Genomic DNA, 16132 nt, shown 5'->3' on the forward strand with positions numbered 1-16132 from the left:
GATAAGAAGACTAAAGAATTAAAAACGAAGGTTATGTTGGCTCAGGCTTATGGTCCGCCTTTTAGAGGTAGTGATAGAGGTGGACGTGGATCTTATGGTTCGTCGTACGAATTTGTCTGCTGACCAGTGCGCGTACTGTAAGAAATTTGGGCATTGGGCTTCCGATTGTCCAGCACTGTGTGCTCAGCAGTGTCCACGTGGTCGGGAACAAGTGAGAAATCGTTCAGGATATTCAGGGCCTAGAGGAAGCACAGGTGATCGTGCTAGGTTTGATGCTAATATACGTGGGCAGAATAGGTTTAACACTTTTGATAGAAGGAACCAATATCAAATGTCCGACTATGTGCCGTCTGATTCTCAAGATTCTGCCTATGCATAGGATTGCCTAGGATGTGGTAAGGAATCAGTTGAAGTTCCAGTAGATCAGATGGGTCCCTATGTTACAGCAAATGTTTTGGGTTCCACTGATCAGTTTCTGGTTGATACAGGAGCTACTCGTAGCGCCTTGTCTAGACAATTGGTTCCAAGGGCTCCCCTGTCTGGCTTAACCATTACATCGATAGGTTTCGATGGAACCCCTTCCCTTAGCCCATTGTCAGAACCACTTGCATTCCATGTGGATAAATTTACTGCTCCGTGACCATTTTTGCTTTCCCCGAATACACCAGACAATATTGTGGGTCTTGATATGCTCAAGTATTTCAGGGCTATGATACGATGTTATCCAGAAGGTGTACGTGTTATCTTGAATGACAACCATCCTGTAAAGGAGAGAGCTTGTCTTGTTAAAGAGGATATTGCATTAGCTTCACTCCCTAGTAATTTGTGGGCTACTTCAGACACTGATGTAGGGCAAATGGTTATTCCACCAGTACATATTAGTGTCAAGGAGGGCGCTGTGCTGCCACGTTTGCCTCAATAAAAAATTTCACAGGAAGGTGAAGAAGCACTCATACGTATTGTCCATGATCTCATTGAAGTGGGGGTTGTTGAGGAAGTTCCTTACAATGTTTGTAACAGTTCGATTCTTCCTATTCTGAAAAAAGATACTGACACTAGGATTTACCGATTCATTATTGATTTGCGAGAAGTTAACAAGATTGTAGTACCACAATACCCCGTGGTTTCTGACATAACGACACTTCTTACTGTGGTTCCTCCGACACCAACTACATTCTCTGTGATAGACTTGAAGAATGCTTTCTTTTCGATCCCTATTCATCCTGATAGCCGATATTTTTTCGGTTTCACTTTGAATAATCGATCGTATAGATTTTGTAGAGTTCCTCAAGGCTATACTGAGAGTCCTAGTATTTACAGTCAAGCATTAAAAAGACAACTTGATTCTTTTGTTTTGCCTGAAGGTGTGGCTCTCATACAATATGTTGATGACATCTTTTTGGCAGCCGATACCGCTGAACAGTGTGAAAAATGTACTTTGTCCTTGCTATCTTTTCTTGCCTCCCATCATCACAAAGTGTCACGAAAGAAATTGCAATATTGTAGACCGAAGGTAACCTACTTAGGTCACCTTCTGTCTAAGGAGGGCCTTGCACTCACACCAGATCGCATTCAAGCTATTTTAGACACACCAGTGTCCCTTACTCAGAAAGATGTCCGCGCATTCATTGGTCTTACTTCTTTTTGTAGGCAATGGATATTAGGGTTTTCACACATTGTTAAACCCTTGCTAGCACTTTTGACTAAAGATACTCCAATGCCCCTCCCATGGACAGATGAATGTGAGACTGCTTTCCGACAGTTACGACAAGCTCTTTGTTCAGCACCAGTGTTAGGTACTCCAGATTATACGAAGCCTTTTACACTCTATGTACATGAGAAAGATGGATGCGCATTGTCAGTTTTAGTGCAGACACACGGTGACAAACAGCGTCCCTGTGCATATTTTTCAGCAGTACTTGATCCTGTTGCTTGTGTGTTACCTGGATGCTTCCGTTCAGTTGCAGCAACAGCTGTGTCGATACGTCAGAGTGAAGGGATAGTTTTGTCACATAAGCTGTTGGTGCTAGTACCCCATGCGGTTGATGCCCTTTTAAATCAGACGAAGACGCAGCATTTAACTAGTGCTCGTCTGACAGGATACGAATTGCCATTGTTGGCCCCTCACATTACACTAAAGAGATGTGCGATACTAAACCCAGCCACTTTGTTGCCATACCCGGTGGCTCAGTCTCAGTCACAGGAGTCTCATGATTGTATATTCCTTACTGAGGAACAGACAAAGGGTCGTGTCGATTTGCAAGACACGCCCCTTTCAAGTGTTGATCGGGAACTATGGGTTGATGGGTCCTGTTTGAAGTTAACGGATGGTACAACGTCAGCTGCATATGCAATTACAACACTTCAGACGGTAGTTGAGACAGCTCGTATTCCAGAGAAGTCAGCTCAGGCAGCTGAGCTAATAGCTTTAACACGAGCATGTGAACTTAGTACTGACTTATCTGTGAACATTTATACAGATAGCCGCTATGCTTTCGGAGTGGCTCATGATTATGGGCTACTCTGGAAGGAGAGGGGCTTTCTTACATTCCACGGGATGCAAATAATGCATGGAGAATTAGTACATAATCTCTTGACTGCTTTAACATACCCGAAGAGAATAGCAATTGTTAAATGTAGCGCACATAAGAAAATAATTGATAAGATAGGACAAGGAAATGCTTTTGCAGACCAAACAGCCCGTGAAACTGCCATGCAGCGAAGCACCACGTCTATGTACGTAGTGAAGTCACAGGCTGAACGTTGGCATGATACCAGACAGGAAGTGCTAGATATGCAGAGATCTGCTTCTGCAGAAGAAATTGAGCAATGGTCTAAGGAGGGAACATTGGACGATGAGGGCTGTTGGAGGAATAAAGAGATGAGCAAGTGGAGACTGCCTACAGCCTATTTACAACCTATGATTCATATGGCACATGGTCCGGCACATGTTGGAGCCTCCTCGATCACAAAATTGCTCACGCAAGTTTGGGAGCATCCAGAAATTGCCGGCACAGCTAAAAAGATGGTGCAGTCTTGTCTGATTTGTCTTCAGCATAATCCTGGTAAAGGGACACGAACTCCTACAGGAGGGTTTGCTACGCCAACCGCACCTTTTGAAGTTTTGCAAATGGATTACATCCAGCTTGAGCGCTGTAATAACTTAAAGTATGGTTTGGTAGTGGTATGTGCCTTCAGTAAATGGATAGAGGCATACGCTACGAAGGACAATACAGCTCTCACTACAGCAAAGGTACTTTTGAAGGAATTCTTCCCTAGATTTGGTGTCTGTAAGCTTTTATGGAGTGATAGCGGACCCCATTTTGTTGGCCAAGTTGTCGACTATGTCCTGAAGGGATTAGGAAATAAACACAAGTTCCACGCTGCTTTCCATCCACAATCAGCAGGGCTAGTGGAAAGGTATAACGCCACACTTAAATTGAAACTCTGCGAAAATACTGGCTTCCACATCCTTGAATTGGCCAGACGCATTACCTTTGGCACTGTTGTCCATTAGATCAGTGCCACACTCGCGATCTGGTCTTACACCATATGAGGTGGTGTTTGGAAGGCCTATGAACATTTGGGGAATTCCTAAACCACGCCCCATACATGATGTACCATGTGTGTTGATGAGTGACTACCTATCACAATTGACTGACAGTTTGGTTTCTATTCATCAACAGGTTCGAGAAGCTCTTCCTGATAGGTCTGCAGGTGAAGGCCATGGACTTCAACCTGGAGACCAGGTGATGATCCGATCATTCCAGAGGTCGAGCAGCTTGGAACCGAGGTGGCGCGGCCCAGAGCAGGTGCTCCTTTCAACGAGAACTGCGGTCCAAGTGACGAACAGGAGGAACTGGGTGCACTCCACCCATTGCAAGAAAGTGCCGTCTACCTTGGTGGATCCTGCTGCCTTAATCGACCATCAGGACATCCTGGATACAGAGAAAGGCCAAGCCATATCACCTGACGAACTTGAGGGAGTCTTCCCGGACCACAGGATTCCTGGAGTATCCCGATACCAACTGAGACAACGGAAAGAGCCCGCATCGTCGAAATAGACTGGTTGAGCAACCGCCCTGGGTTAGTTAAACGGAATGCCGATGTGGCAAGGGGGGAGGATCAGTCTTGTATAGTGTAGCGACACCCGTCTTGACCCTCGGTGAAGAAACCAACGGCTACCCAGGGATAAGAGCTCCAACGATTGTCCACAATGAAATCAACTGTTGCTAAGATAAAGATCATTTGTGCTATAGGGTTTGTTGTTGCTATGGTGGCTGTAGCAGTAATAACCTGGTTCGTTGAGAAAGTGGCTCCTGCTCGAGAGCTTTTGATCACCACTACTCCAGTATCAGTTGAACACCACTACTTTACGCTTCCTTACCATGAGCAGAAGCATCGACAATCTTATTTAAATAATACCTTTATCCAGATGTTGCATCATACTCATAATGCCACAAATATTACCAACTGTTGGGTGTGTGGGATGATACCTGCACATCAAAAGGAAGGAGGAACACCTTTTATTCCTCTTCCCTTTTCTCATAATGGTTCTTGTCAAGCTTGGTATGCGCTTTTGTTTGCATCTGGAAGACGCACAGTAGGCGGGCTTCTTTTTCGCCTTAATAAAGTATGCTACCAAGATAAAGATGGTTATCCTCAAGCCAAAGGGACCAAATGGGAATGGGAAGAGTATCAACCGGACAATATTTCAACACCATATGTCTTCACAAATATGAGAACTTTTACCAGTAATGAAAAATTTGTGATTTATGTTACTAGAGCTAAAGCAGATCTATGTGTCAGCAGTATTGGGAGAATTCCAGTGGGGAAAAGCGAATGTACTGTAATTCTGACTATTGAAGGTATAAATAATAGCAGTTTTATAGCCTCACATAATACCTATTTTGTCTGTGGTAGCCACGGATATTATCAACTACCTGCTGGAAACTCAGGTGTGTGCTATGTGTCCTTTCTATTGCCCCCTGTGTTTCTGGCACCTGCATCATATCACCGGGACCTTAAATTATTTAACGATATCTCTAGAAATAGATACAAGAGGACAATAAGTACTGACGAAGTAGACCAAACTGATACCACTCTGCAACAGTATGTCGATTTTAATTTAGGCTTGTTCTTCTTTGTGGGTGCTGCATTAAACAGTAGGAAAGTAAGACGATTAACTAGAGTTGTGGAAGCTGTTACCAATCAGACAGCTATGGCACTTGGGAACATTACAGAGGAGCTGCAAATTGCAAGGATTGTAGCTCTCCAGAACCGAATGGTTCTAGATGTGGTTCTGGCTGATCGAGGTGGTGCATGTCGCATCATCGGTAGCAGCTGTTGCGTATTCATACCGGATCACTCACCTTCAGTATACGACGCAATATCAAAACTGCATAAGATTGCTGCAGAAATTCATCCAGAGACTGGTACTTGGACTTTTACTGGATGGTTTTGGACTCTTGTTTCTGCTTGGTGCTGGAAGCTACTGACTATCCTGTGTTCTGAGACAGAAATGTAGGCGTAGCGAGAGATGCTGGAGGAAGTCTTGGGACCCGAATGATCGTGAGACATATAAATCTGTTCTACGAGAATATAAACAGAGAGTTTTAGGGGAGAAGAAAGAATATTTCTCTAATCTTACGAGCTCCCTTACTTCATCTAGTGAACTTTTTAAAATTGCGGACTCACTTTGCTCTCTCCAACTCCCTGATCCTGTAGTCAGCTCCCAGGATCTTTGCAATAATATCTCTGACTTTTTCTTTAGTAAAATCTCGGATATACATGTTGCTTTGGAAGCCCAATGCCGCTCTCTAGACAAGGGCATTCCTCCCGCTATAGCTAAGCTGGACAGTTTGGATGAAGGACCTTCTAAATTTCTTAGGCAGTTTCCACTACTGTCGTTAGAAGAACTTAACCTTCTTCTTGACAAGATAAAATCTTCCTCCCCTATGGATCCGCTTCCGCTAAAATCATTGAAGGAATGCAGAAACAGCATTGTTCCGCTTATGCTGGGAGTTATGAACAGGGCCATCACTCAGGGTTTATTTCCTTCAATCTGGAAGAAGGCTATTGTAAAGCCTCTTCTAAAGAAACCCTCTTTAGATCCCGGCCTCCTTAAAAACTTTAGGCCCATCTCTTTGCTTCCTGCCTCTGCAAAAATACTGGAAGCTCATCTTAATCTCCATCTTTCCACTTTCCTTCAGACCAGTGAATATCTCGACTATACACAGCACGGATTTAGAAAACATCACAGCACTGAATCCGCACTTACTGTAGTAGTCGATACTATCCGTCGTAAAGTGGATGGCGGCCAAACTACGATCTTGGTCCTCTTGGACCTTACAGCTGCATTCGATACCCTGTCTCCTGCCATTTTAACATCTCGGCTAAGGGAGGCGGGGATTACTGGGCAGGCTTTGGATCTTCTCAACTCCTTCCTTCTTGGGAGAGAACAGAGAGTGAAGCTCGGAGACTTTCTCTCCCCTGCAAAGTCATTGCAATGTGGGGTGCCACAGGGGTCGGCTCTTAGTCCGACCTTGTTTAATATCTATGTGGCCCCCCTTGCCCGACTAGTAAAATCTCAGGGGATGGAGGTGGTCTCCTATGCAGACGACACCCAGATTATGGTGTCTCTGGCTCATTCCTCCGCTCATACATCTGCCATTGGCTTTAGGTCTTGCATGCAACTTGTTGCAGACTGGATGATCATCAACTCACTAAAGCTAAATGGCGATAAAACTGAGGTTTTGATCTTTGGGAAAGACCATGATGTTTGGTCGAGTGATTGGTGGCCTACATCTCTTGGTGTTTGCCCCACCCCCTCCCAATCAGCCAGGAATCTGGGTGTGATCTTTGACACCTCACTCTCTATGATCCCTCAAGTGAATAGGACAATAGCTACATGTTGGGGGGTTATCAGGATCCTGAATAGGATCCGTGACTATCTCTCTCCCCAGGCACGCATGCAGGTTGCAGTTGCCCTTGTTGGCTCTAGGCTTGACTATTGTAACTCCCTGTATGTGGAGTCCAACAAGGGCCTTATACAGCGACTGCAAATCGTGCAGAATGCCGCTGCACGCTTTGTCCTAGCCCTTCCCTTGGCGTCCTCAGCCACGACGGCTAGAAAAAAGCTTCACTGGCTCCCTGTTCAGTACAGAATTTCCTTCAAGGTTCTTTGTCTTGCTTACAGAGCCCTTATGGCTGGCTCTAACAATGCATTGGGATCTCTGCTGATTCGTTATATCCCTTCCAGATCACTTCGGTCGGCAGGGCTATCTCAATTGGTAGTGCCTCGTACAAGACTAGCCAGATGGGGAGCGAGAGCTTTTTCTGTAGTCGCCCCTAAGCTCTGGAACTCTCTTCCAATTGAGGTTAAAACCCTTCCCTCAATTGACTTGTTTAAAAAGGCTCTGAAGACGTGGTTTTTCACTATGGCTTATCAATGAGATACTGCTGGTTTTTGATCTGCGAGTTGTAGTATTTTGATTTAGGCGCCTTGACGCCCATTGGGCTAAGTTGCGCGTGATAAAATCTATTTCATTCATTCATTCATTCATGTGTAATGATTACGATACTTTTTACATGCTGTGTATGTATCCAATGTGGTCCAATGCTTTGCTCCATTTGCATCTCTGCCTGCATACCTGTCAAAAAGAATGTTGCAGAAACAGAAGCCCAACAAATGTTGAATAAAGAGGTGGCCGAAATAATGCTAATAGATGTACGGGATGCATATTTAGATTACCCCAGAGAAACAGATGTCTTCAGCTAATGCTAAAAGGGTCATCTGCTGTAAATTGGCAGCGATTGGCTTAGCATTAGCGGAATCCATCTTGTATTTAGAGGCTATCTTGTCCATTTTGCGGAATCCATTTTTGTATTTCTGACAGCCATTTTGTTTGCCATGTGCTCACCATGTGCTTTGTCCTCCCTCAGTGTTGACTGCTCTTGTAATCTGCCTAGAAAGAAACTATATTTAGCATCTTCCACCTTTGCACATGCCCAGTGAGTTTTCAACTGTCCTTGCAGCTGTTAGTAGTATGTAACTGTCAGGATGTGTTTACTAGCATTGGCAAACTGTTAACTCCTCCTACTTGTCGACTGTGCATTTCTATATGACCTTATATGTACATAAAATCTTCTGCTGTACTTGTACCGCCCTCTTTCAAGCCCCTGTGTGGGTATAAAAGGAACATGCTCCTTCTGTTTGGTGTGCTACTTCATTCAATACCGAAGGGTGCTGTGTGAATGTAGTTCCACCTCATGAGGTTTATTAAACTTTGTATTTTCTATTCCAGTTTCTGTGCCGACTTCTTCCTATTGGTTTGAGGACTCTGTGCAGAGAAGGGCGAACCCCTTGCACTGGTAGGCCTAGCTGAGGTCCACTTCTACAGAGGGACATTAAAATTATCGCAAGGATCAGTATTCTGTGGAACATCTTGTGGTACATAGTCATCCAAGTCATCATCATCATCATCATCGTTCCCTGTATCGTGTGGGTTAGGTGATGTAGTGCAATGTGTTGGTGAAGTGATAGGAACCTTAGGAATCTAAGGGGGAGAAGAGTCAATAATCTGAATTTTCCTTTTCCAAAGGAATATGGTAATCCTCTGACAAGTCTACTTTCCTTTTTTCTGGAAGTTTGGCCTGGTTGTGTCCAGTTTCCGGGTGGATTACGATTTATTTCTGTCTGGGATCAGGTGGATTTTTGGTCCGAGACTCTTTAGTCACTGTACCTTCTTTAGACGACTGTCTCAGTGTCGAGAGTTTCGCCTCCGAAGTTTTCAGCTGTGGAGATTTAGCTTTACGGAATGGCGGAATGGAGACCAGAAGGTGTTCCGGTTTCGACGCCGAAGGTTTCGGGTCGGCACCGGCATGTGGACAGGTCGAGCCCGAGCCGGAAGGCTGATTTTGCTTCGGCGCTGAGCCCAAAGGCGGGGTGCTAGAAACTTTTTCTTGGTGCCGACCTTGGCCCGCAGGCAGAGGATGGACAGGAGCCTTTTTCTTGTAAAGGAGATGATAGGGGAACAAATAGTCTTTACTCATAGTCCGTTGTGCCGGGGTCAGGTTGTCGGCATCAGAGACAGCGTCAGACACGGAGACGTGTCCCTCCTCCATCTCGGCCTCCTGCGCTTGGGATTCTTCTTGATCGGACTCTTCTGCAAGAAGGTCCGGCGCAGGGCCGCTGTGTAGGTACATTTTGTGACATCGAACCCAACGATCATGGAGGGTTTTCTTCAACCGAAACGACTGGCACGCGTTGCAGTCTTTCTCGTCGTGTTCCTGGGATAAGCAAAGGTTGCACACTTCGTGAAAGTCGGTGTGCAGGAACTTAGCGCAACACCTTGGACATAACTTGAATGGACTACGTTCCATCAGCTGTGACCGACCCCGGCGCGGGCTTCTCCAACAGCCTTCCAGGAATGTTTTGATTGAAGTTTGAGAGTAAAACGATATGCGGAGAGTGAGAAACGCAGTCAATTAACAATACCGTCGAGGGTAGTGGATTGATCGTCAAAGGGGGCCCGAAAAACGGTGTCGAACCGGAGCACAAAAATTCACATCCGAACCAGATGGCGGAAAAACACAATCTAACAATGGAGTTGATGCCCATGCACACTATCACCTAAGGACGGAGTTACCTACCTTGTGACTGATAAGCCTGCTTCGAAGAAAAACAAACATCCGGGCTCAACACTAGATGGAGAATCTATGCAAAAGCATATGATCTACAGCTCGCATGTCTCGAACACCCACTTTCCCACATTCCTCTTGCAAGGGAGAATCTCCTGCACCTGTGGAGGGGGCTTTGTGATGATTTTGCCTGTGTGAGGATGGATAAACAGCCTTTGCTGCAGAGAGTTTAACTCCTGCTGAAGGCGCTGTAGGATGTGTAGCTCCTGGTCTTTAGTCTGCCATTGTCAGACAACTGGACGTCGAAGTCGGTTTCTGCTTCAACGCCTTCTTTGATATGGACTGTTGATTCGGCCTTAGGGGTCCTTCAGAGCAGTCGTCAAGCCACCTTAGGGCTGTCTGCATGGAGGCGGGTATGGTCTTGTGCTGCTGGCTCAGTACCAGAGTCTGCTCCAAAGACTTGATTTGTGCCAGCCATGGCTGGGAGGCAGTGGCTGCCTGGACGGCTGTGTCCCCAAGTGCAGGCTCGAAGCCTGGCTGCCGGAGGGGGGGTGAGTGCCTTGGTGTATACTGGTACTGACAGCGGTCTCTTTTGATGCTGGTCTGACAGCGATTTGGGTTCCGAGCTAAAGGATGCGGTGTGAAGAAGTAGGGTGTATCATCATCATGATTTTGCTCCATGGCACGTCACGTTAATAGACAGTCACAACGGTTCTGAATTGTCTTTTTTGACCGGAATGTGAGGCAGACAGAGCAAGAGGCCTCGTTATGCTCCAGAGACAGGCAGTTGTTGAAGACCACATGTTCATCTGCCCACAAGCACTTCAATTGACACATTGAACAGTAACGAAAAGGAGTCTTTTTATCATAGTTTTAGCATTCTTAAGCATGAGACTCAACGGGAGAGGTCTGAGTGGGGTGAAGTCCTATGCGGGGCATTGACGAAACGGAAATGTGGATTTGTTGGAGGGATCACAGTGGTAAGAAGAAATGTTGGTGCACCGAAGGATTGTTTGAAGGCTATTGGGAACATAGAAATCGGGAGGCTCGGGGAAAAAGACAACCATGCAGCGTCAACGGAGAGCCCCGGCAATACATGTCTGATCCACAATGGTGGACAAAAAGAATGTAACTGTGGAGTCGATGCCATGCACATTACCAGCTGGGGGAAGGGTCACTACACCTCGTGACTCAAAAGACTTTTCAGAGAAAAACAAGTTGGACACGTCCAAGCCCAACACTGGATGGCAGCAGTATGAAGAGCATGTGTATCCACAGCTACACATGCCACAAACATATTGTTTAACAGGAATACATGTTGCAAGGCACATATCCTCTACAAAATTAAATGTTACAATTCTTACTTACCCCCAACCCTAAGAGAAACTTGTGTTCACCTCCAGAGACCATACACCTGTAGTCATACACATGGGAAATCTTCTCCATTGTTTTGGTGGTGAGTGGAGTTGGCTTGTGTCCAAAAACTTCAATGTCCTTGCTCTGGAAAGTAAGTCAATACCTATAATTAGTTACTATTCTAAACACCACCAATGTAATTATAGTTCAGACAAGAATACAGAACAATAAAGAAAAAACACTTTCCTGCAGTAAGGGACCTTTGAAAAAACTTTATGAGACAGCAACCTTTATTCATGGTAAAAAGTCCACTTACCCTTTGTTAATACCAACGAGAGAGATATATATATATATATATATATATATATATATATATATATATATATATATATATATATATAACGCTGGAAAAGTGTATACGGAATGAAATGACCTAATGGTGGGAACAGAAGTCCTTACAAAAATATGAGGAGGTGGAACGGGTCCCGAGAGGGCTTCGGATTCTATTAGCACTGAGTTTTGACAACCCTAACCCAAACAAGCTAACAGAATGGGCAGAGAATAATTTAACAACATCAATGAATATAGTTAAAATCTTGATAAAATATGCCCAAATCGATCGAGAAGATTTACTCAAGGAAACTGAGAAAATCAATGAACTCGACAATATAGAACAAACTGAATATATATCAAAAACTAGAAGAGGAATCCAAGAAAGAGTCAAACGACAGGAGGACAAGATTAAAGTAAGAAAAGCACACAAATTCGCCCGTGATAAAGAAGATTACGAATTAGGTCAAATTTTTACATTTGCGCGTAGATATGAGAACACAAAGAAAATGCACTTCAACAATATGTCAAAAGCAACCATCAATCCAACTGCAGAAACAAATGAAAGTGCAAGCAATGCAGAATCATCAGCCTCTGATATTAGTTCACTAACAAGTGACAATGAATCGGAAGATGGGAGAAGCAATGCGCACAGTACACTAGATGAAAGGAGTAAATTGAACCCAGCTAAAGAATTGGATTTTTTATCATTCGACCATCGACAAACATTGTGACCTCGCAATGAAAGGAAACAAGCAAATCACAAAGAAACAAGAGGCGAAAAGCAAGGCGCAAGCTCAGACGCCCCAAAACCCAGAAAAGCACAGTGGCGCAGGCGCTAATTGACAATACCATAGTTAACTTGTCTCCAGTAACTTTGACAAAAGCTGAAACACAACTTCTGGCTCTTGGACTCTCTTATTGCCTGGAGAGCAATTTCAATTATGGTAAAACAAGAGTGGATATATTCAGCTACATACGAAAGCTCAAACTCAAAAAATTCTTCACGATTATAGAAGGAAATAACCAACAGATACAAACAGAAAGGAATGTCAACAGTGACAATACTACTGGTAACCTTCAAGCGTCTGATGCACGGAAGTTACTTACGCTTCATGAATTAAGTAAAGAAACTACTAATGGGCCAGACAGCCACATGACTCAAGGTTTGACACAGGAAAGATTGGAGACATTAAATGTAATTCAACCTAGTGCAGGAAGGAGTCCGTTTAGGAGCAAATCTACTTTTTATCCTATGATGCCAAAGGACACGATTGATATTTTCCATGAGAGAGTCACGGAAGACATAAAAACTGTACCACAAAGTGAATCATGTGAAAAAGACAACAAAATTTTGCGACCAACAATATGCCAATTTAATGAAGAAACTAAAAGGCAATCAAGAAATAGTAATTAACAAGTCTGACAAAGGCGGGAATATAGTCATCTGGCCCCGCAAGGATTATACTCAAGAAGCACTACGTCAACTTAATAACACAACATGTTAAGAAAAAACCTTCATGACGGATTACAAAAAAGCTAAAGAATCTCTGAAGAGAGAACTACTGGCATATAAAAGAAAGGGTTTGATATCCAATCAAGAATACCAGTTAATGCATAATGAATTTTCTGTGATCCCCACAATGTATTTGATTCCTAAAATACACAAGAAAGTGTCACCTACACCAGGCAGGCCTATTATCTCAGCTATTGGGGGAGTGAGTGAAAATATAAGTCGGCAGGTGGATTTTTTTTTTTTTTTGTAAAACCTTTATTGACATTTTAATCAATTACACATATGGGCCTACAACCCCCGGGGCCGGCCGCTAAACAGTCAGAATAACAGAAAGCAGGGCTATCACAGTCAGTACCTCGGGGAGAAAAATCTCGTCGCTAGCAGACTCTCAACCTCTGAACAGCCCAAGTAAGAGACCAGGATAATAAAGGTTTACATTTTATAATGAAAAAAGGATGGAAGGATCAGGTGCCAAACAGTTTCCCAGCAGCGAAAAATGGCAGGCAGAGCGATGAACGTCAACAATATACAGCAGTCTATCTTAGCAATGGCGCTTGAAGCAGGAAGTTCAGGATGTAGAGAAAGGACACGGCCATTGCGTCTGCAACCCCCCGCCCCAGGACCCAGGAAACTCCACGGAAATTATGGCACTCGGGAAACAGCAGTGATTAACAACAACGGAGTCCTATCATACTGATCCCAGAAAAAGACAGGAAAGAATAAGAGAAGAAAAAGAGGCCATAGAAAAAGGAGATGAAAGACTAAAGAATCCCCCCCCCCCAACCCCCCACCCTGCACCTCTGCAGATGAGTACGGCCCCTCCCCCCAGCAGTGTGCCTGTCGCCCCGGAACCAGACCCGAAATATAGAAGAAACAGAGAAGAAAAGTGGGAAAAAGAGCCCCCACCAGACGGGGGGGCAGAGAGAGTATTAATAAACTGGAGGAGGGCCTACAAAACACGCCCCCGGCTCCTCCCTCCCGCACCATACATTGTCCCATAAAGCATACAATAAAGAACACAAAATCGACCCTGTCAAAAAGAAGTAAGAAGCATTACGTACTTAACACACTAACAGTTATGCCGTGTGAGCACACAACTCCCAAGCCCGCCCGCCTAGTAGGTGACCACCTCTGAAAGGTCAGCCTCATCCTTGGCCACTCTTTGCAAACCCACCCATGCATATCCCCCGTCCCAGTGCCATGTCCAATGTTACCAGGGAGAGAAGTGTCCAATAAAACTCAGGAAGCGACACACACAGGTAGGGTAGAGGGCACTGAAGAGCGACGCGGTCGGTTCCATGGAGGATCGTCTTTCCCAGTGCCGAGCCAGGATTTACACTGCACACCAGGCCCAGGAATGCGGAATCAGCCAGGGATGGATGGCGCCTGGGTCGTCAGAGGCCGCGCACGGGACAAGGCCACCACCCCCCACTCAGGTCCGAAACCTCCGGAACAGACCAGATCCACAGCCGGCTGATCGCACGTTAATGTACTGTCCGGAGAGTCCAGGCGTGCACTATTCACAGGGGCGGCCACGACACTGTCCCCCCGTGCGCGGCATGAGAAGTCCCAGTGTACCTGGGAATAGGCAGGCGGCAACTGTTCCAACGCTAATGTCACTCCATCGAGCTTGCTCCCCAACACCCAGGCGCCCTGAATCAAGGTGGAATGAAGGGCACCGAGAGCCCTGAGAAGGTCACCGTACCCCAGTGCAGCTCCCGGCGCTCGCTCCGCTACGCTCCTCAGAGTCGCACCCTCCCAATCCTGCTGCAACCCAGTGTACAGGATGGTGGACTCTGGCATACCAAAATGGCCGCTGGGTAGGTCCATCCCAGATCGGGACCGGGACTCAAACACAAGCGCCTCGGGTTCCATGGCACCGGTAACCGGGTTCCGAGGCAGGCAAACAAGGTGTCCGGTGTGTGGTCACGGGCCACAGTCGTCCCCACCACGGACCAGCGCCCGCGAAAATCCGGGAGCAGCCCGCAAGAATCGGGGCAAATTACGGGCGGCGTCCGGGCAGCTCACCGGCGAAGGCAAAACAATCACCGGAGAGGCTTTGAGGTGCCACCTCGGGCACGCACCCGTTCAGCTACGCTGAGTGGTAGGAGTGACCATGGCGAAGCGCAGTCCGACATTCGCACCACTCCGGCAGTCCGACCCCACCCAGTCACCAAAGGCCGCTGTTGTTGCACTGCCGCCCGGCCACGGCGTACACTCGAGGTCCCGGCTCCGGGGCTGCACAGGCCGCAAACTTCAGACGGACATTTCTCCGGCGGTACCGCTGCCAGAAACTTCGGGGTCACACGGCCGGTTGCCGCTCGTTTTCACCAACACGGGTAGATAGCGCAGGCTAAGGATCTCGAGCAGGATATCTGTGCGGGGTGCGGAGGTCCACGGAGCCGGGAGCCTACGCTGCCGTCCCGGTCGCCATCTTGGCTCCTTCCCCCGGCAGGTGGATTTTTATCTTCAAAATCATGTTCGAAATCTCCCCACATAAGTGAAAGACACTGGTGACTTTCTCAACAAATTGAATCAAGTGAATTGGAAGGAGGGATATTTATTAATCACATTGGACATAGCATCGCTTTATACAAGCATTGACCACCATGTAGGACTATGAACAATCAAGCACTATTTAGACACTAAACCATTAAATTATCACAGTCACAACATCATGATAAAATGGTGTCTATTTTAACAATTTTTTCATGTTTGGTAAGGAATTGTACAAACGAAAAAGAGGAGTTGCCATGGGAGCCTGTTTCTCCCCCAGCTATGCATGTTTGCATGTTGGCTGGTGGGAGGAACAGGCCCTAAGGAGAACTTATGCAAATGTATTCAACACCCATGTAGCACATTGGTTTCGCTATATAGATGACGTCTTTATAGTATGGAAAGGGGATCAAAAAAGTGCAGAAACTTTCATTGCGGATATTAATGTCAACAATGCAAATTTAAAATTTACGTCGCACGTAAGCCATCTATGAGTCAATCTTTTAGACACTACTGTATATGTAGCAGAGGGAAAGTTAGAAACAACACTACACAGAAAACCCACATCTGGAAACTCAACGCTACAAGCCATGAGTTCCCACCCTAAGCATTTAATTACTAGCATTCCTTATGGTGAGCTACTAAGATTAAAAAGGATCTGTAGTACAGACGAAGAACTGCTCAAGTGCACACACGCTTCACTAGAAAGATTTAGACAAAGGGGATACAATGAGAGAATTCTAACTAAAGCTAACAGGAAAGCTTAATTGCGAACTAGAGAATCCCTGCTGA

The 16132-nt window shown here is 45.6% G+C and overlaps 1 protein-coding gene across 3 annotated transcripts in view; it reads right to left on the reverse strand.

Moving 5' to 3' along the window:
• Positions 1 to 16132, reverse strand: part of LOC146813789 (cap-specific mRNA (nucleoside-2'-O-)-methyltransferase 1-like) — a 944292-nt gene that overhangs the window by 364061 nt on the left and 564099 nt on the right. For all 3 annotated transcript variants that reach the window (XM_085610252.1, XM_085610251.1, XM_085610253.1), the window contains one exon: positions 11011 to 11142. In XM_085610252.1, coding sequence (XP_085466378.1) covers positions 11011 to 11142 — 132 coding nt within the window. The remainder of the gene's footprint in view (positions 1 to 11010; positions 11143 to 16132) is intronic.

This window comes from Triturus cristatus, chromosome 6 (assembly GCF_964204655.1).
Source record: "Triturus cristatus chromosome 6, aTriCri1.1, whole genome shotgun sequence".
Classification (NCBI taxonomy): Eukaryota; Metazoa; Chordata; class Amphibia; order Caudata; family Salamandridae; genus Triturus; species Triturus cristatus.